Here is a 20,523-nt window from a genome sequence, read left to right as displayed (position 1 = left end):
GAGAGAGAGAGAGAGAGAGAGAGAGAGAGAGAGAGAGAGAGAGAGAGAGAGAGGGCAGTAGGAAGAGAATGAAAGCGCAATGGGCGAACTGGGGGACGAGAGAAAGGCACGAAAAAAGATCGGGGGAAATGGCAAAGAATCGTCGGCACTTCCGCGATCTAAAGCGATCTTAGGCGTTTCCCATTCGCGTGACCGATCTTTCCCCTCGCGTGGCTAGACAACGCGTGCTTCCCGTATCGCGTATTACGTCATTGGCTCACTTTTGCGTCGCAACGTTTCGTTTCGTCCCGAGAAAGTTTCGCGACTGGTTCACGGTGTTTCCTTTGACATCGCCGCCTGTCACTTACCACTCGCAACTCCTTGTTCTTTTCTTTATCGCATTAACTACTCGTGTAGATACGGTCAGTGTATAACTATTCGTACAGAAAGCAATTCAAAATAAAACTTGATATATTTATTTTATTAATAAATTTTAGTGGACGAAATAATTAACTATCATTCCAACGTAGTTTTAGAGTAGATTTTCCATAAATTAAAGTTTATTACTTTTAATGTTAACCTCTTATTTCTTTTCTTATTAGTTTTTATTTGATATTTGTTGCTGTACGAATACTTCTTACACTGGCTGTATGTGTCTTGGAAAATTTCGAACATTCAAACATTCAAACGTAAAACGCACACACATTATACATTGTACAGACACTACCCAAATGCCCACGCACTATACATTACACACACACACTATATATATACAAATGCAGACGCATTAAGCATACCGTTCAACTTGGAATTTTCGAGAAGAGACCTATACAATTGTACGGAGTAAATAATTGAAGTAATCGGTCTCTGAGTTACCGAATTCTAATCACCCTGTTCGAATCGAACGTTCTCTAGGTAACCAGCCGCTCTAGCAGAAGAGTAAGCCCGCGATTCCGATTGGTCGGTAACAGGTTTCGAAAGGTACTCGCGTGTCCTTCGATACCCCCGTCCTTGACAATGGAACGTGTAAACGCTCGCATCCAACGTAACACGCGGCGATACTTTTCAGTTTATCGCGAATCGTTACATTCTATGTAACTTTGATCATCCGCGCAATTATTCCACGACTTTCAATCGTTGCGTAACACCGCGGCCAGATTTGCATGAGGTGTTCACTTCGCTGGAGTGGTTTCGCAAGAATGCTCAACGTCGTCCTTGGACGAGTCCTGGTTCCCGTGACATACCGATCAAATTGGCCAAATTGCTCCTCTCAGCCAATGCTTCCTCCGATAGTAAATGAAAGCGAATTACCTCACATACGGCAGACGTACAGTGGTTGAAAGCCGAAAAAATTGATATTTCGCCCGTTTTTAATTCATTTCTTCGATAATGACCCGATACTATATGTAGTTGTCGAGTGCGAAGCTGTTTGTGTTTTTATTGAATATTTCGTACCGCGTTTGATCGACATAGGCGAGAGCTCTAACAGTCATGTAAAATTGTGTCATATTTTCTGTTTCAGGTAAGTCATTGTAAACTCGAATGGAAATTGTGCCGATGACTATCACTTTCGTAGACCCTACGGTAATGTCTGCATACTAATTTTTATGTTGATGTACGTATGACTGAAAATTATACATGGAATGATATTTTCATTCATACTTTAGCGATTGTTTGATATTTTGTAATTCTACATCTAATAGTTTAAGAAAGAAAAGAGAGAATTAACATTATAACGGTTGAACTTGATAGGTTTTTATTTAAATCAAATGTCGGATGAATAAACTGTAAATATAAAAAAGTTTTGTTTCTTCATTCTTTAATAAGGAGATATTTTTAAAAAATTGATTCGAGGAATTAAAAAATTTCGTCTAAAATTCCAGCTAAAATCGTCCCGCGGTCAAAGGGTTAAATAAATTCACGGAGCAACTATCTTGAGTGCATGTCCCCTAAAGATCTCTAAAAATGTAGTATCTAACAACGAAATTGCTCGAATCGAATCGTTAAAAATGCTCGAAATTCTACGCTTTCCACGATCCAACGGTTGTTTCAAGACTCTACCATTTCCGCGATTCCTCGACCAGTGTCGCGCGGATTGCTGGCTAAACGCCCACGTGGTTCCTAATGACACGCTTCGAATCAGCTGTCCAGGAATAACAACGGAAGTCGCGAGCGATGTTCCGCTAACGATAGCTCGCTCCGACTCGACGTTTATCGCGTTTGTCGAAGCAATTACGCGAAATCGATCCAAGAAAGAGAAAGTCCGCGGAGAGTTATAGCCGATCAAAAGGAATCTAATCGTGCAGAGGTGTAGGTACGTGGTCCGTGCATTGTGCGCAATCGCACGCGCATTTACGCAGCACGGTAAGAAAGTAATGGGACTTTGAGGAACATAAAGAAACGATGAGCAGAAAATGTTGTCTAGGTGTATGCGGTAGTTCGTGATACGTTAGCCGTTCGCGTGCGTTGGTGAATCTGTATTGTATGGATGAGTGAGAATTGGCACCAACAGAAATATTGCCAGTGGTGAAGCTAGACCTATCAGAGCCTGAAACTGGTCAATAAACTGCGGACTTTTATGTATTTATAGGAAATTTGAATGCGCATGAAACTAGTAAAATTTACACTAAATGCCATAATATAAAATGATATCGAAAGTAAAGTTCGTATTATAATATTTGCTGAGTAGAATCAATTTCTATGTATATAGGTTCTGTTTTTATATGTACGTTTGCAAAGATTTTATTTTACATAAAGATTTGCAGTCTATTGCTTAATTTTTTAAGTGCGTAACCCGTCATTTCAGTTCGAAGTTATAGGATCGAATCCATACATCACGATGCAATTATTTCTATTCTTCTCGATAATAATTTGCCTCGCATAACTCCTTAATTTTGGCTTAGTTCGCGTTATCGTAACTCTGTACATTACATTTACGTTAGTCTTGTCTTTTGTACACGTCTGTTAGGGTATCCCGGCATAGAATGACAAGGGGTGGATAGAGCTCTGAATTGCGTCGACATGGCGCGTCGCGGCGCGGCGCGGCGTACAAGGGAAAACGCGCAGGCTGGTACCGCGACTCCTGAGGGATGCGGATCGCCCGACGTCCAACTCGCCAACTTTGGCATTACCGAGGTTTATACAAAATTCTGTACGATTCCTGTTCTACAATATTTTGCAAATAATAGGGTAAAGTCTGTTTTTCATTGCGAAGAAGCGTCACAAAATTAATTGTAACATCCTGTTAATTTCTGGTTTACAGTTCATCCGATAGACTTGTCCTTTGTAAATATGATACGATTGTTGGTATGCATCTCTTGCCGTTTAAACGGTTCTTCAGGGTGACGGGTTGACGTTCTATTTCGCGTATGTTATCATCGTGCTACTCCCGAAACGTGGTCTTTCTTAAGCGGGTTAAACCAATATCCAGCCGTAACGGTTTTTCCGTAGCCACGATACGGACGAGCGCGCTCGTCGTGTAGAACTCGAGGAGACGTGGCTTGGCCTGGCAGCAAGTGAAAGTTCCACAAACCACTTTCCCCTCGGGCGAACAAGAGAGCGATCGCGCAGCCGACTTCCGGGCTGCGATCGCAGCGCGAATGCCGGAGATCCACCGCTCCAAATCGATACATCTCCACGAAAAATCCAATAAATTCTGCTCGCGTGTCGTTCGACAGATCGCACTTTCTCGCCGATAGCTCGCTTTTTTCCTTACGGAATTTTTCGACTCGAGCAAACTCGCGCTTTCCAAATCGATCGTTATTTATTTCCATCGCGATCTGATTTGGAAACCCACGTTCCCTAAACACGCAACCAATCAGCTCAAGTACGAGATTAAAGTTCCTACGGGAAGCAGAGTGGAACAAAAGAGCTTCGTTTCGTGTCAAAAGTATCGTTATATTAGGTTGTCTAAAAAGTTTCTTTCGTTTTATTAAGTAATACGTACAGTAGTGTGAAAAAGTCTTGCACCACTTACAACGTATTACATCTTTTACATTTTTACTGCTAGAAAGGAAGTACAAACTTTAGTTTAACTTGTATATTCTCTTTACCTATATTATGTTATAGTCTACTGTCCGAAATTCGATAAAAATAGTATCGATTCAAAGGAGAATTTAACATTTACTACTCATTTTACCTTCGTGTCCTTTTATTTAGTTTATTAGTAGAAATTAGTATAAATGTTGCGCAATAACATTCGTTGAGTATCGAGGACTTTTACGAAAGTTTCCAATGATATTTTTGAATGTAACTATCTCGAAAAAACTATCTTAATCCTCGTTGGTTCTAATCCAATCTAAAATAGATTACGTACCCTCACGAAAGAAAGAAAGAAAGAAGGCATCCCCGGTCGCGTTTCGATTTCGATTAGTCTGGTGCTCGCTGGTCGGTCGACCAACCGAGAGTGAGTTGACGTCTGGTAGCGCGGCCGCGTTCGCCAAGAAATCAGATTGCGGATGAAAGAGAAATCTGGCGCGTTCCTGGTGGAGGGGATCGGCGCGGTGCGGCGCATGGTTCATTAAAATCAAGAAAGTCCGCGGTCGGTTGTGGAGGGGAGAAAGAAGGAAGCGAGACCAGCGCCGAGACAGGAAGACAAGCGAACGCGCGACTTTTCGTCTTTCCACTCTTTCCCTTTCTGCTTCTCCGCCCCCGTGCGCCGGTCTGTCGTCTCTTTTTTCCTCCTTCTCACGGAAACGGAGCCGTTGCGTGGCTGGAACACTGCGCGCGTAACGCACAAACACCGTTTCAGGTTATCAGGAAGCGAAGAAAGCGACCGCGTAGTCAGCCGCGCGATCCTGACGCCCGGCACCAAATAAAAAGCCAAAAAAATGAAATTTCTCTGAGCGTATTTACACGTATATTGTTCCGCCACGGTCGTTTCTCTTCCACGCTTCCCTATCCCCCTTAACCCCTATTGTCCTCCAGCCAGAGCGAACGGGGTTTTTGTCACTGCTGGTGCACGATTTTTTGGCACCAGGTTGTTTGAGGCCGTCGTGGCACACGACAGTCTACCAACCTGTAAAGATCTATGTATTATCCATCTATATTAAATATATTCTTGTTTTTGTTTAAAGTAAACAACTACCGCACTTCTGCCTAATTCGTTGATCCCGTATCCTAATGTTACATTCCACTGGAGCCCGTTATTTTATTATATTTAGTAAGTTATAACGTCGAGCGAAATTAAACCATTAAACATATTTGCTGCTCGAGTTTAATTTTAGATGTTTCACGATGGATGTAAAGACTGTGTTATCTTAAACTAAAAATATAGTATAGATAATACATAGTATGTATGTCCTACTACGGTTGAAAATTCTTCTTTATTGAAATTCTTAGAAAACTCGAAACTTCTCAACATTCTTTTTTCAAGCTTTTTGGATACTGACAATTTTATATTTCTGCGATATTTACACGTTCCAGTATTACTGGATAGAATTAGAATCTCGAAGAATAAATATGCGATTGAGGTAATTTTAGAAATCGCTATCATTCACATAATTATCATATATGCGCGCTGTGTATCCGGTGGTCTCGTAAACTGCTTAAAAATATGCCATAAATCTAACTTTCACTATACGAAATGTTTATCAGTGACAATTTCACCACGATAGAGATAACCTAAGGGGAATAGTAACAACATTCCTGTGATCTCTATCGGTCCAAATTATTTTCATTCTTTTCATCTAGTTATAATCGATTAAATCTTCAATTGATCTAGGTAATTGCTCTCTTTTCGATACAATAATAGAGAATGATTGTGTGCAATCAAAAATTAAGTATGCAAGTTAAATAAAGTAATTGAAAGTAAAACATGGAAGTACATATTGATTTCGAAGAAGGAATAGTTTGGTGCCTAATGGGATTATATGACGTCATTTGTGGCTTCTCTTTCGTTTCGTACCGCTATTTGTTCCCGTTTCCTCGTGGATCGTAGCGTACCGTTTCGGTGTATCAGGAAATGCGTGTCCTGTTCGGCGTACTTGTGTGCGCGAGGGAAAGTTTTCGTTCTTACCAAATTCTTTCTCCTCGGCCACCTCCCCGCAGCCTTCTCCTTCTTACTACCTCTCCCACTTGTCCTCTTCGGGACACCGACCAAGAGAAACTCGAATCACCCGGTTTATACGTCGCGTTTATGATATCTAGCGGATCGGCTGCTCGGCTGGACAAGTAAAAACACAAAAAGATGCCCGCCAGAATAATCGAGTCATGCTAATTGCGAGCCGTTTGTCGTCGAGATGACAACGCGCGTATCGGCAACGGGCTATTAGAGAAAAGGGGACAGGTTTCTGAACCGAGTCGATATAACCCGCTACGGTCTACCGAGCATTTTACGAGTACCCTTTGGAATATTGTTATTGATGGAGAACACGGGTACGACGCGACGCGACGGGTAAGTTTATCGCCAACCGGAGAAAGCTCGAAAGCCGGGTGACGGCAACGAAGCCAGCTGGCTGATTCGTATTTTCAATTGATTCCTTACATGCCAAAGTACCATAAAACGAAAGAGCAAAGTATCCCTGTGTTTCCTATGCCTCTCTCTCTCTCTATCTCTCTCTCTCTCTAGGAAATGCGTACCTTTTCCCAAGGATTTCCCCTAAATACCTCCCTTGGTTTTTACAATATGAACAAAATATTCCGTCCACGCTAAACAAATTGTAACTGACGAGAACAACTCGATCAGAATCGGTCGCTTTTCCAATGGAATTTCAAACGGCCTTCGTTTGGTCGATTTCACCAGCTAATCTGTCTGCAAAGATTAACTCCTGGCCATTTCCCCATAACTAATTTCTCGTCGGGCGCGAGTCTCGTGCGAGATAACGAAACTGAAAGATAATCACGCGTGAACGCAACCAGGCGTGAATTATTTCACGTGGACAGGTTTACGGTGCGAGGCATGGAAAAAGAACCCACTGGCCGACAAGCCGCTTCTTTTCCTTGCCGAGTCCACTTCCGTGCGTGATTGACGAGCTACCACGAGTCAACCTACAAGGCACTCGCCTTTTTGCATTCAACCGACGAGTGCCTTCTAGCAATCTTAAGGGAACCGCTCAACCGTGCAAAAACCAACGATTCCTTCTTAATCGTCGATGTTAAGTGGGATTCCTACTTGAACAGATCATCGAAATGTTCCTAAACAAAAGTTGGCATCGACGTTTTATACTCGCCATTGTCAAAGTATCACTTGCATGGATGATCTAATTGTAAGAGTTTGGATGTAAAACTTCTTTACCTGACAACCGAAAGGGAACTTTCTTTTGTACAAAATTATGTCTAGAAAGTATTATAAATTTCTTGCCAACTCTCATAGATCCCAAATATCGATACCTATCCTTGGCTATACAAACTACTTGTATGTCGATCTCTGTGCAATTAGAGATACAATTTATGAAAACTGATTAGATATGAATATACGTATAAAGAATTTAGTGAACTACATCTACATGTTTTCATTTAGTATTTAACTGTGGAAAAATGGTCCGACTAGTTTGATTGTTTGGAACAGGTTTGATTGAAATAGCTGGGTCAGTGAGGTGTTAAAAAGGAAAGATTCTAAATCAGTGTTTAAGTAAGTCTGCATCGATATCGTCAAGATATTCTAGAAAGCACTCTGGTTAGAAGTAATGGGATAGAGTGCAATCCAAGTTGAAATTGTTGCACGAATCGGTTTTGTCAGATCGTCGATAGATGCATAGAGTTAGAGAAAAAGGAATCGGTTACTGGCTGACTGGGATATCGAGCCTCGTGCGACTCGACGCGGAACGAACGACACGTGTGATTCGCCTCGATGTTCCTGCGGGAGAGCCATCAGTGCGCGCTGCGAACGATTCGTTGCACGGTCGTGTGCATCCGAGCGGGATAGGAAACGATTTCCAGGAGGTCTGGAGGCTATCGGAGGAGCGGCCAAGGACGTGCTCGTGGCTCACTGCGTTTCAACCCGTTACACGCGGACTCGTAACTAATAATCGCGATACTCGCTACGCGACTAAGGATAGGATCATGTTCGATGCGTACCAACACAAATGGATCCGATACCCAACTATCGTTTCGTTGGAATCATGTGACATACCGATACAATCGACCCTTACGGGGGTGCTCTTTTATTTTTACCAATTTCGACGCAACTTTTATGATTTTTTTTGCAGTCGATGTAATTAACCTTTTGATCGCGAAGACCGTATACAGAGTGTTCCAAAAATGTTGAAGGTCCTTGAAAGGGTTGGTTCGGGAGGTGATTTGAAACAACTTTTTCCTTAACGAAAATGTTGTCCGAGGCTTCGTTGAGGAGATATTAACGAGTACGCCGGTAGCGTAGGCTACGCTAACAATTTTAAATTATCTGAAATCTCCCCAAATTTATAGTTTTCCCAAAGTAGAAGTTGTGTCTTCTCACAAATCGATCGATAGTTTTCTTCACTGACATCAAGACGATACATATTCATGTTCAGCTCATGTATATACAACGTATTCATCAATTCAATATCGTTGCTCTAGTCTACGTGTAATCAGTCCCTACGTTTAGTGTCTCAAATAAATAATATCGTTACAGTTTTTCGATAAATATACCAACACTTGTTTCAAATAATCAACGGTATGTTTTCCTCGATTGCCATTGTGAAATTGGAGAGTTCGCGATTCGTATCGTTTGCTATCGTTTTCTGTCGCAGAAGCGACTGTAAAGTCGACGGGAAACGTGTCGATTCTGTATGTAAATACCTATTACCTTAATTGTTGGTCGCCTATGTCCTTGCGGCACACCTGTATACACCTGTATTAAGCCGCTCGAACGAACGAACGAACGAACGAACGAACAAACGGCACGTTTTGTGGTCCAAGTTTTATAAAAACTCCATTCTACCGCGCATTTCGCGGAATGAAAACTGACACGGCAATACAAGCGCAGAACTGGAATAACTTGTAATTCGTTTGAAGTTCTCCAAATCGAAATGAAATATTCTTTTGTTCCAGCTGATACATTGATATTGATATTTTTTATACGATACGAGTTTAATATCGCATCAGCGTGTTTATTACTTTGAGTATATAGACATAGATGAGTTATGCCAGCACCGAAAGTGTGTCCAAAGTCGGTGTGAGAGAGAAAGGTATAAAAATGATATTATACTCAAAGGATTACAGAAACCTCGAACATTACAGCACAAAATTGACGATTATTTTTATTTAATCTAAAAGTAGGTAATACAGAGATTATTTAATAATCATAAATCAAGTTTAATTACAAGTCATTTTTAACACACTTTTTAACCGACTTCGAAAAGGAGCAAGTTACTCGAGAAACAAGAGCGAGCTCTAGAATATTTTAATAAAAACATAGCCTCGTTGTAGAGCGACTAAAGGATACCGACACCGACAATAACGTCGCTAAAACAAGAGATAGCAGTGCACACACACGTCATAAACTCGTTGAAATAAACGATGTTCGTGTTACTCGAATTCTTTGTCGCGTTTTTACGAGCACCGTTTCATAGATAATATGTAAGAGAAGTATGCGTTGTCGTAGGTATTGACAAACTGTTAGAAAAGAGTACTCATAGAAAAGAATTTTCACTATTTTCAGTCGAATCTCTGTTTACCCTGTTTGACCGCGAAGGGCGTATATATGTATATACGCCCTTGAGAAATGGGTTCAGAGAACAGTTTATGTTCGTTGAATCAATTGTTCAAAATTATCAACCTACAGGGAATGATAAGACGAAACTTTTTTATATTTACAGTTTATTCATAGGACGCTTAGTTTCGAAAATAAAAATTGAAAAGTTACAAGTTCGTTGAAAAAATTGAATTTTAGGAAGGTTTTCTCAGTTTTTAATTTTTACTCTTCAAACTAAACGTCCTATGATTAAACTGTAAATATAAAAAAGTTCCGTCTTATCGTACCCTATAAGCTGATATTTTTTTTAAATTTATACCTCTACGCCTCTTACAATTTCTAGCAAAACTCGTCCCGCGATCATTTAGAAGAATTGGCATTTTTAAATCAAATAAATTCAGTTTTCAAATTTGTATACTTTTTATGCCCAAGTTAGTGAACTTTGCTAAATAAGAATTTGAAACATTATAGTGGATAACCTTTCTAAAATTGATTTCTTTAAGTTAAGTTGTGTTTTGAATTATTCCACTTGTAATATGCAGAGTGAAGTAAATAAAAATGATATCTACTTGCATATTTTGGTTTTATTTGTCAACAAGGATGACCTAACAAAAGTCTGAAATATTGCCTTTTGTCGTTAACTCGATTTTTTCTTTTCGTTTCAGGTAAGTCGCCTAAACTCAAAACAGACGAATCCATGGCTAATTTTCAAAGAAATTTCTCATCGCAGGTATTTATCATAATTACTCATTGTTAACAAAGATGTATTCGGTAAACTCACAAATGTTAAGTTTTTCCAATATGTATTTAAGGTAGGATAAGATACGAGCAACAACTTCCACTAACAACTCTACAACTTTTTTTTATTATCAGAGCAACTATACTTTCAAAGGTTTCCGAAACCTAAATCTGAATGTGACAAGACATTAAAAAAATCAACGTTTATTTCACAAGGGATCCAAATGATCCCTTATGGTAAGATAGTGTACCGTTTAGTGTTAACAATTATAATTGATCGATAGTATTATTTATTTTTAAAACACACATTCATTATATTCAGAATGAACTTTGCAAATGAATTTTCTTACAATTAGTGAAGCCTCTGTGCGGCAACTGTTCGAAGCGAACGATCCTGCGTCGTAATCCTTTTCCTTTTCCCCCGTGCAATCGTCTAGCGAGCGATAACGCGTGTCGGTAATTAGAGAAGACTAAGCTAATTGGAGCGTACATCGAAAAGAGAAAGCATTTTAAGGAACACACGCAGGCGCATGTATTTCCGGCAGTTGGAGGATCACGGGATATACGTTTGCAAACTCTTGCTTGGACATTGTGTAAGTCTGCTCGGCTTTTCCGCAAACTCAATGAGTGAAATTTTTCTGCTTAAGGTTCCCTAGACTTCCCTGTTCGTGTCTCGAATGTTCAAGCGATCGACACACCTTTATTATTGTTACAAAATGTACCACATAATTAAACTCGACGAGTATGTTTACAAAACAGGATTACCAGGTCTATTCTTTGGGATTAGCTGAATTCAAACCTGTTTTGTCTTTTGTTTACATTTTCATGCATCGTGAAATTACGAGATAAACGAGAACTTATTACGAATAAGTAGATGATTTTATGCGGTGGCGTTTTCTCGTAAACACGATATATTGTGTCTCGTGCATTCGATTAAAGACCTGTCATTTGATCGATTCCGATACAAATAGGTATAAATGTCAGTAAATCAGTAGGTTTAATGTTAACAAACTAAACGAATGCAAATATGAAACAATTTTTGTAATTAAAAAAAAAAAACACTATCAATTTCCAAAAGCACCGTCATAAGATTAACTTAAAATTGCCAATTCTTCTTATTATAAAAATTCTCATAGAGCCAAAGGATTAATCCTGCTTTCTTTAATTTATTAATGATACGAACGTCGCGCATAGCGTTGTCAGTGATATTTAAATTAAACTCAAGGATGAAATGGGAGAAACGAACGGTCAGTGTGCAGTTTTGTGGCTTGACCAAGTGTTATTGACAGAATCTTGATCGTAAAATTGCATCTGCTCGTCAGGCAGTAAGTGCAGGGCAATTATCGAGTCCCGAGGTTAATAGATTTTTAAGGTAACGCAGTTTGCAAACCGTTCGTCAAGAAAGATGACAGCGGCTTACCGCACGTACAAATCATCGGGACAGTGACGGCGACGCGAGATTTACAGATCATAAGTCAGAGGCCCTTTCTTTGGGCGCGCGAGCGCGTCGATTTCCTTGTGGTGTTCCCGTTCCCGTGGACCAATAGAAAAATAACGATTAGCTGGGAGTAGGTCCAGATTTAATGATAATTTACAATCAGACATTTTATTGTTGGATAATTAAGTTTGTGTATAAGGAGATACTCGAGTTGAAATTTATAGTATGTCACAAACAGTTTCAGTCAATTTTCTAAAGATAGAAATCCCTTACGAAACTGCATCGTTCTACAATTTTGATTTAGTTTACTCTACGTATTACTCTATCCATATTCGAACCTTATTTTAACAGAGAATTTATGCAACGAAATTGTTTTCAGAAACGAATGAAACCATTCAAAAATGCTTTTAAAATTCGATTACTTAATAGAAGAAATATAGCTTAGCAATAATAATTCAATGAAATTATTAAAATTTGTAATTCAATGGCTTTTAACCAAGCAGTAAAAGGTCAAGATGAATAGTATGCGATAATTCTAACGGCAGTTACAGATAAACAGCTTGTTCTTAGTTTATAGAGAAACATTAAGAGCCAAAACGTATTATTAAAATACAGTTTAAGGAGTATAACAGTTATAGTTAATTCTGTTGTCTGTTCTGTTCTGAAAATGTAAACAAAAGACAAAACAGGTTTGAATTCAGCTAATCCCAAAGAATAGACCTGGTAATCCTGTTTTGTAAACTTACTCGTCGAGTTTAATTATGTGGTACATTTTGTAACAATAATAAAGGTGTGTCGATCGCTTGAACATTCGAGACACGAACAGGGAAGTCTAGGGAACCTTAACCTGTTGTTCTGTTGTTATCAATATAAGGTTTGCAGTATTTGTCGCGTACACGTTACTATTGTTCATACTTGGATTAGGGCTTAGTATAATAGTTGTACGTACGATCATTACGCTAGGGTTGGATTTATTATATAAACTTGATCACCAGTCCAACCTTGATCACGGATTTCTATTTCACTTCGTATTGAATCTATCGTCCGAAATAGCCGAGTGTCGGACTACCAAGGTCACAGGAAATAACGTCCAAACAAATGCGAATTATTTATTCGCTTCTAACAGAATGCCACGACTCCATTTTATAAATTTATTTCTTTTCCATGCTTTTTTCTAAACTACTGTACACTAGGCAACGCCTATTAAGTTGTGCTTGTATTTAGCTTACAACCTAAGAAAATATTTGAAAAATAACGAGGTTAAGAGAGACCGAGTTTGTTGAGATCCAAGATAGGACTAAACCCCGAGTGTCATCGTGAATCGAATCAACGCGTGAAAATGATGAAAGTGTAACGTTACCGTTAGCGAAATACAGAAAATGTATACGTGGTGATTATACATGTATGTAGTTACGGCAAGAAATCGTTGAGAATAATTGATATGTAGCATAGATAACCCGACAAATGAGCGGAAATCGTGGTTGTTCATTAATAAAAGCATTTTCGTTTCCCTTTCGCTGATTTATCTCGAATTAGACGATAAATTTTCCACGGGCGTAGAAATGCTCGCAGAGCGGGAACGCAATTGCGTGAAACTTTTAATGGTAATTTTATTCCGCGCCTCGAAATATTGCCTGTCAAATGAAAATTTCTTCCCGTCGACGAGCGGAATTAGAAACGTTGCTCGCGATTATCGCAAGAATTTCTTGAAACTAACGGGCTAAAACGTTAAAAGACAGGAAGAAAAGGAAAACGTAAGGAAAATTCCTGAACGCTTGAAACTTTTGCAGTTACAGTAATACAATACCGTATATGTAAAGTGTTTTTAAAGGAATTGTTTAAGGTCGGTAAAGAGACTAAGATGTTCTAAGAGCAACCATTAAATTTGTGCTCTGTAAATTATTTGCTAGGATACATCAAACATTTACATAGGATACATAAAGAATTGCATATACATTTACAAAGGATGTGTAAACATTCAAGAAACAACTAGAAAACATTCCAACTAATTTGTAATAAATTTACATTTACAGATGCAAGCGATGCCTTTTAAGAAATTTATGTACGATTTGCAATGGCCCAAAATAACTGGTATGCTCAAAAAGACGTCCATTGAATAAAAAGGATAGGAACTCAGCCCTGCAACGGTGACTTATCGAAAAAACGTTGACACCTTAAATAAAGAAAGAAAAAGTGGCTTTCAAACAGTAAGCAAATGACATGTAAGCAAAACACAAGCAAAGCTTGGTCCAAATAACAAAGCAAAGGCAACGCCAGAACTTATTGGACAATCGAATAGATCCAGAATAGCTCGGGTACCGGGAAAACAGATGGGTTCTCCGGTGGAATCAGTGGTAGAAGGATCGCATCGTTCCTAGACAGCTTTTGAAAGGCAGTTCGACCGGGAATCGCTCACGAACGCGGTTGTCCAATCGTGTTGACCGAGTTCCTGGTCGTCGAGGCCACGTAACAAAAGCGGAAGCACCTTAAAGGGTATTCGTTGCGGGGTAGCTGGTTATGAATCTGGCTTGGAGACGATTTCCGTTAACGGTAGAACCAGTTCTCTGATCTGCTCCTTCGACGCACCGAGACCGCACCGCACCGTACCTCTAATTACCACGTTCCCCCCGTCTCTTCCTCTTCTTCCTTCTCCTCTCTGTCATATCGCGATCCCTCCACGAGATATTCGTTTACGTAATCGGCAACACGCGAACGTTTTTCCTGACTCGAGAACGGAGTGAGTCACGAGTCCCGGAGCGGCAGCGGAAAAATCGAAACGACTATACGACTCGTCGATTGTCGTCCCGCGGTCGACGGCGCGCGGCGCAACGGAGAAACAGACAAAGATGCGGCTACGAGGCGATTTTTCTCCTCTGACGCGATTATACGGATGGCTGGTATCCGAGTCGATGTTAAAATTCATCATCGCGAAACGTCTACTCGTCGAAGCATTTCGCAAATCGTATTTCGTTGTGAAATACTCTGGGAACTTTGTCGATGAGATTGCTCATTGGTGTCGACGTTCTTGTTGATTTTAATTGAGTCCGATCGAAACCGATACGTGACAACGATCGCTGCTCGAAAAATAAACGGAGCAGTGTTCCTAAAACTGGTATCCGTGGTCTCGTGGAAGTTATTAGACAAGTGATTCACGAAATTGATCACGTGACAACGACGTGGTTCGAGTTTCCTTGAAATACGGCTTTCTTCGAACAATTATCACTCGGCCGCATAATTGCTAGTAGTTCATCTTTACATAAGTACCCTGGCTTCATAAACACGAATGATCGGCATCAAAGTAATGCGGTCTGATGAAAATTACAGGCGATCTAACGCCAGATGGTGTGTGTTTTAGAATTTTTGATTAATGCTCGAAAATATTAAGAATCTCGTTTTAGAATCAAACAAAAACAAACAATTCGTAATAAATTAGAACCTTGTACAAAGATATTCGATTAATTAAAATTTCATATGCGATGCGACATTCGTTTCCGATTTCGTGCAATTGTGCATGGAATTTTATGGATTAATTTATAAAAACTGATGTAGTTTATGCCTAAAAGCAATTTCGAGTAGTTTCACGGAAGAAATTGTTTAGTTAACAGGTTAAACTGCTGGTTTACAAGCACCAACCTAATATTTCGCAATATTGGTACAGCCAGAGAACAGAAAGTCGACCATACGTTGTTAGTTCGACCTCGGAATACGCGATGACATGCCTCCTCGTGTTGCGCGTCAGTTTGCACCTTTTTCTTCCACGGGTACGGTAAGCCGCAGCCATCAGACATTTCTTCGTGGAAGAAGAGAGAAAAAAGAGATGTTGCGGACCGTCGCTGGCCTTGGAGATGCTCCTCCAAAAATAGTGAGCCGACCCGACACCAAACAGAACCGAATCTCTCGTTTCGCCGCGTTCCTTCCGCGTTTTTCCCCCCTCTCGAATACCACGTTAATTGTTCCCTACGGGCCATGACCATGCCATTTTTAGCAGCCGTTATTCCATCTCTACCTATAGATACAACCACTAACTCTAATATTCGGACATTTTAAAATTTCGATTTCCGCGATATGTGTACAACTTGCTCTGCCATGAAGGATAATGTAATGTTCTTCATTATGAACAATTTTTTCAAATATCTCAAGAAGTAATCATTTTTTCACCGCTTTACCATCATACTCTTTTACGTGGAACGAAAGGATTCAACCTATCCAACAAAATAATAATTGTGCTGAATGCGAATACACATATCCTCTTCACACTTTTCTTTTTACTTTAAAATTCAAAAATTGTTCGAAATTACTTCTTTACTTCTTATATCGTAAATTACAAGATTTGAAAAAAGAAATAAAAAATTAATAGTGTAGAATCGCGCGCGCGCCCCTCCCCCCATATCGAAGAATAAGGAGTCAAACAAGAACACGAATCGTAGGGTGAGCCATTAGTCGTGTAAGTAATGCTGTCGACCGCGGATCCGAAGATCGTGGGTGTTCGAATCTCCGTGGCTTATTTTTCGTAAAGATTCCTAGAATAGTAAATTTAACAATTTTATCGACAATCTATTTTAAAAATGTGTATTGTTTCCAGGGAAACAGGCCAAAGATGGACCGGAAGAGAAAAAGGACGCCGACGGAGAGCTGTGGGGCAACGTGGAAGCGCAGGCCGCCTTCCTCGGCCCAAATCTCTGGGACAAAACTCTGCCCTACGATGCCGACCTGAAGGTATTGAACCATGTATGTACAAAAACGCGAACACGGTAAGCCTACCCACCCGGCTGAATACGAATCCCAATCGCGTGGATCTATTGTATAAATGTTGAACATGCAACTGACAGCGGACGCTAATGCCTTACAAGCTGACGCGCCAATAACTAAATAAATAAATAAATAACAAAAAAAGAAAAAGAACAGCAAGAAAGTTGATTTGGTCTTTGAAATTTCGAAGATAGATGTTTCATTAGTTATTTTTGATTTGACATCTCGACCTTGTTTCGGGTTCTCTTCAGAAAATTTATATACAGGGTGAACCATTTCAATGAATCCAGCTGAGTACCTCCGAACGATAGGTGAATGGTACAAAATATTTTAGACAAAAATTTGCTGTAGAAGAGTCTCGTTAACTTCAACTATACTTTGAAAAGGTTAAAGGCTTGTTTCATTGATTTTACTTTAATCGAATCATGGGCTTTGTAGGTTCTAAACGTCGAACGTTTGGACACGTTATATTTTATAGTATCGATATAATTTTTTACGAAAATTTAAAGTACATTTGATACGTAACTATCAACTCCAAACTATCGACTATTTTGTTTTCTTAGATTGCTCTCTTTTTATTGATGGATATCCTGCAATATCGGTCCTTTTTACTTATCTCAAACACTTAACATAATAGACATACACGACAATATTTGATATACTCCTGAATAGATTAGCACGATCGAAAAACGATGCACGACAGTTGGTCTCCGTCACCTAGATCAAATCTACATAGTTAGACAAAGTCAGTCCGAAACTGAAATCGAAACCGAAATCGAAACGAGACGTTCGTGTGTTGCAGTACGTGGATCTTGACGAGTTTCTCTCCGAGAACGGGATTCCCGTGGATGGCGCGGCTGGTGGCGGGCAGGGTACGATGCAGAGCGGACAACTGCACAAGATCAACAATACCGAAGCGGCAGGACATCAGGGACCGGCCGGTCTCCACTTGGAACCGGTCACCAAGCGCGAGAGGTCACCCTCGCCGAGCGAATGTTGCTCCCCCGACACGATGAACCCTCCCTCGCCCGCGGACTCCAGTGAGTGCATTACTTCCGATTCATTCTGTTCCGTTCCGTTCCGTTCCGTTCGTTCATCTTTACAAGTAAAGCCACTTGACGGCTGGTGGCCGTTCGACGTGTCCTATAATCACTGTTGCCATGTTAACCTTTTCACTGCGAAAAGCGTACATATACGCCCTCGAGTAGTGTAGGCTCACAATCAGACAGTTTGGTTGAAAATCAACATACACATATACAGGGTATTTCCTACTTTTCCGGCAAAATTGTAGGAGCATGATCTACAAGTGAAAACAAGAAACACCCTGTATATCGGAGTTCAGTAACGAAACCAAGTCCGGAGTTCCGTGTAAGTGGACGAAATTTGTAAATTGGTCAAATCAATCGATTGTTTCAAAAACATCACCTTAGAAAGAATGACGAGACGAAACTTTCTTATATTTACAGTTTATTCATCCGACATTTGGTTTCAAAAAGAAAAATTGTAAACTTAAAAGTGTTTTCTCCCGAAATTAACATCTACCATCGCAATGACGTAGCGAGATGAAGATAACTTGTCGTTAATCGAATAACCGGACATTTAGCACGCGATAAGCTAATAATTCAGATCGTAACGAATTAAACTAACACCGACAATGTCGATTGATCATTCCCTCTCCGCGCGACAGATTCCGAGGACTCGTCACGAATACATTATGGCTTGTCTCTTGTAGCGCTCTCGATGGCCTCATCGGGGCGAGACTTCGATCCGCGCACCCGGGCCTTCTCCGACGAGGAGCTTAAACCCCAACCGATGATCAAGAAATCACGGAAGCAGGTGAGTTTAATCCCGTATCGCATTTTTACACGCGCTTAACGTGCCACAGTCGAACGGAGACTGGTTGCACGTGCAAGACGGCACTCTACGCCAAATCGATCACTTTTCTATCGGAATGTCAGGGATATCGAAATACACCCAACTGTTTCTTTTTTTATACACGATTTCGCTTTTCCATACTTTTCAAAGTGATGGATTTTTACAAATAAAAGCTGTCAAAAACAACATTTCTGTGCTGTACACATAATGTATTTGTAGAGTTAGTTTTTAACACCGTATACGTGTTAACACTGACATTGAACCTAAAAAAGAAATTTTCCTCTATTTTCTACACAGAGGCCTTTATACATTAATTGGAGTAATAAATCATAAAGATACACACATCGTTGTACTTCTTCTAATTGGACATTTTGAAATTTTATATTTGAAGGTTGGTGATATATTACCGCAATCTTTGTAGTATTTTTATAATTCGATTAAATGTTTACGTCTGAGCATAGGCAGATTTGTTACGAAAAAATAATTAGACGATGTAGCGTAAAAATTTGGGATTTTCATATACCAAGATTAAAAGCTCATTTGTCTTCAAGGTCTTGTATTTTTCAAATAATAATTATATAATTAGAATGATTATCATTTAATTTTGTACATGTTTCGATATTTAACAATCAATCACATTAAGCTACAAGGTAATCGATTTGGCACGTAATAGATCGTAAGAAGATCAGTTGAAATATTATTAGATTTTTCACGAATATAAATTTAAAAAAAAAAAAAGGAATTCTATACGAACGTATGTAGATATAAAAATGATTTATTGAAAGGAATCCACCAATAGTACTAGAATATTTGAAGTATATATTTTACTTCCGATTAAATCATTAATTTGAATCGCTTTATTTGAGCTATTCATAAACAATCTACATATATTGTTACCTATAAATAATAACTTGTTGAAGCTTACAAAATTAATATGCTTGTATTCAGGTCAGTTTGTGCCGAAAATGGTAGTTATTTTCCCAATGTACGACTAACCGTAGATCCTTTTATTCAAATTTTCCAATAATATATTTTCATATCTACATATGTATATTATAAATCACAAAATATACTAGCAAAAATTTGATCGTATCATTTCAGGATACCCTGTATGAAATAAGTTTCTAGGATGTCTAATGTAATTTGTAGTCTTATCTAATTTCTGATCTAAGTTCTAATTACCTTCCGTTTCCTATGACCCACTGCCGTGGCCACAGTTCGTTCCGGATGACCTGAAGGATGACAAATACTGGGCGCGTCGTAGGAAGAATAACATGGCAGCGAAACGATCACGGGACGCACGTCGCATGAAGGAGAACCAGATCGCTCTCAGGGCCGGCTTCCTCGAGAAAGAAGTAAATCTTCCCACGCCTCTTAAATTAATGAACACACACATTAGAAGAACTCGAGTCACTGGGGTGTCATTATCTTATGCGGAAAAACAAAAACAGCAATACACCCCAATTCTGTTTTTACACGGTTCACAAACAAATGTAATTTCTTCTCTTAACGATGGCATTTGATTCAGCATGGTTACAAAATATCTGTTTCATTCAAATTTTAAAATTCTTTTTATTATTATCGTTGACTGTGATTTCCTAGAAATACCTCAGCCGTTAGACGTGTTTTTATTTTTGGCCAGGATTTCACCGATTTAACGACATCAACGTGCGATTGAACTTTCGTCGCGCGGCCTGTTACTCTGTCAAATTTCAGTGCATCGAAATGCAACTAATCGCACATTCCTTTGCAGAACATGGGCCTGCGGCAGGAACTGGACCGGTTAAAGAACGAAAACATGCTGTTGCGCGACGAGCTGAGCAAATACACGGACGTCTAACGGCGCGGCGATGAAGCAAGGCAACAGCTCGTCCCAGTGTTGAAAAGGACGCAGAAACGAGCGTTTGTTGCGTCGGCTCCTCCCACAGTTGTAGTCGCAGCACTTAGGTATCGCCAGTCCGGAAGAAGAAAAAGGAAAGGAGCGCGCCGAATCACAAGACCATCATCGACAATTTAACATGAGCCCATTTTCCTAGAGGATCCCGAGGATATCCTTCTACAAGTTCTGCTATTCATCGATATTTTCTCTCTCTCTCTCTCTCTCTCTCTCTCTCTCTCTCTCTCTCTCTCT

The 20,523-nt window shown here is 39.7% G+C and overlaps 1 protein-coding gene across 5 annotated transcripts in view; it reads left to right on the top strand.

The window, feature by feature from the left end:
* The window catches only part of LOC128873933 (thyrotroph embryonic factor), an 83,190-nt gene extending 62,673 nt beyond the window's left edge, over nucleotides 1–20,517 (top strand). For 4 of the 5 annotated variants that reach the window (XM_054117983.1, XM_054117984.1, XM_054117980.1 and 1 more), the window contains 5 exons: nucleotides 16,351–16,496; nucleotides 17,320–17,557; nucleotides 18,250–18,353; nucleotides 19,610–19,747; nucleotides 20,146–20,517. In XM_054117983.1, coding sequence (XP_053973958.1) covers nucleotides 16,351–16,496; nucleotides 17,320–17,557; nucleotides 18,250–18,353; nucleotides 19,610–19,747; nucleotides 20,146–20,232 — 713 coding nt within the window. In that variant the 3' untranslated portion in view covers nucleotides 20,233–20,517. The remainder of the gene's footprint in view (nucleotides 1–16,350; nucleotides 16,497–17,319; nucleotides 17,558–18,249; nucleotides 18,354–19,609; nucleotides 19,748–20,145) is intronic. The other variant, XM_054117981.1, reaches the window with a different exon arrangement.
* The last annotated feature ends 6 nt before the right edge of the window (nucleotides 20,518–20,523 follow it).

This window comes from Hylaeus volcanicus, chromosome 3 (assembly GCF_026283585.1).
Source record: "Hylaeus volcanicus isolate JK05 chromosome 3, UHH_iyHylVolc1.0_haploid, whole genome shotgun sequence".
Classification (NCBI taxonomy): domain Eukaryota; kingdom Metazoa; phylum Arthropoda; class Insecta; order Hymenoptera; family Colletidae; genus Hylaeus; species Hylaeus volcanicus.
The sequence above is the reverse complement of the archived record's forward strand: the minus strand, read 5'-3'. Positions and strand labels throughout refer to the sequence as shown.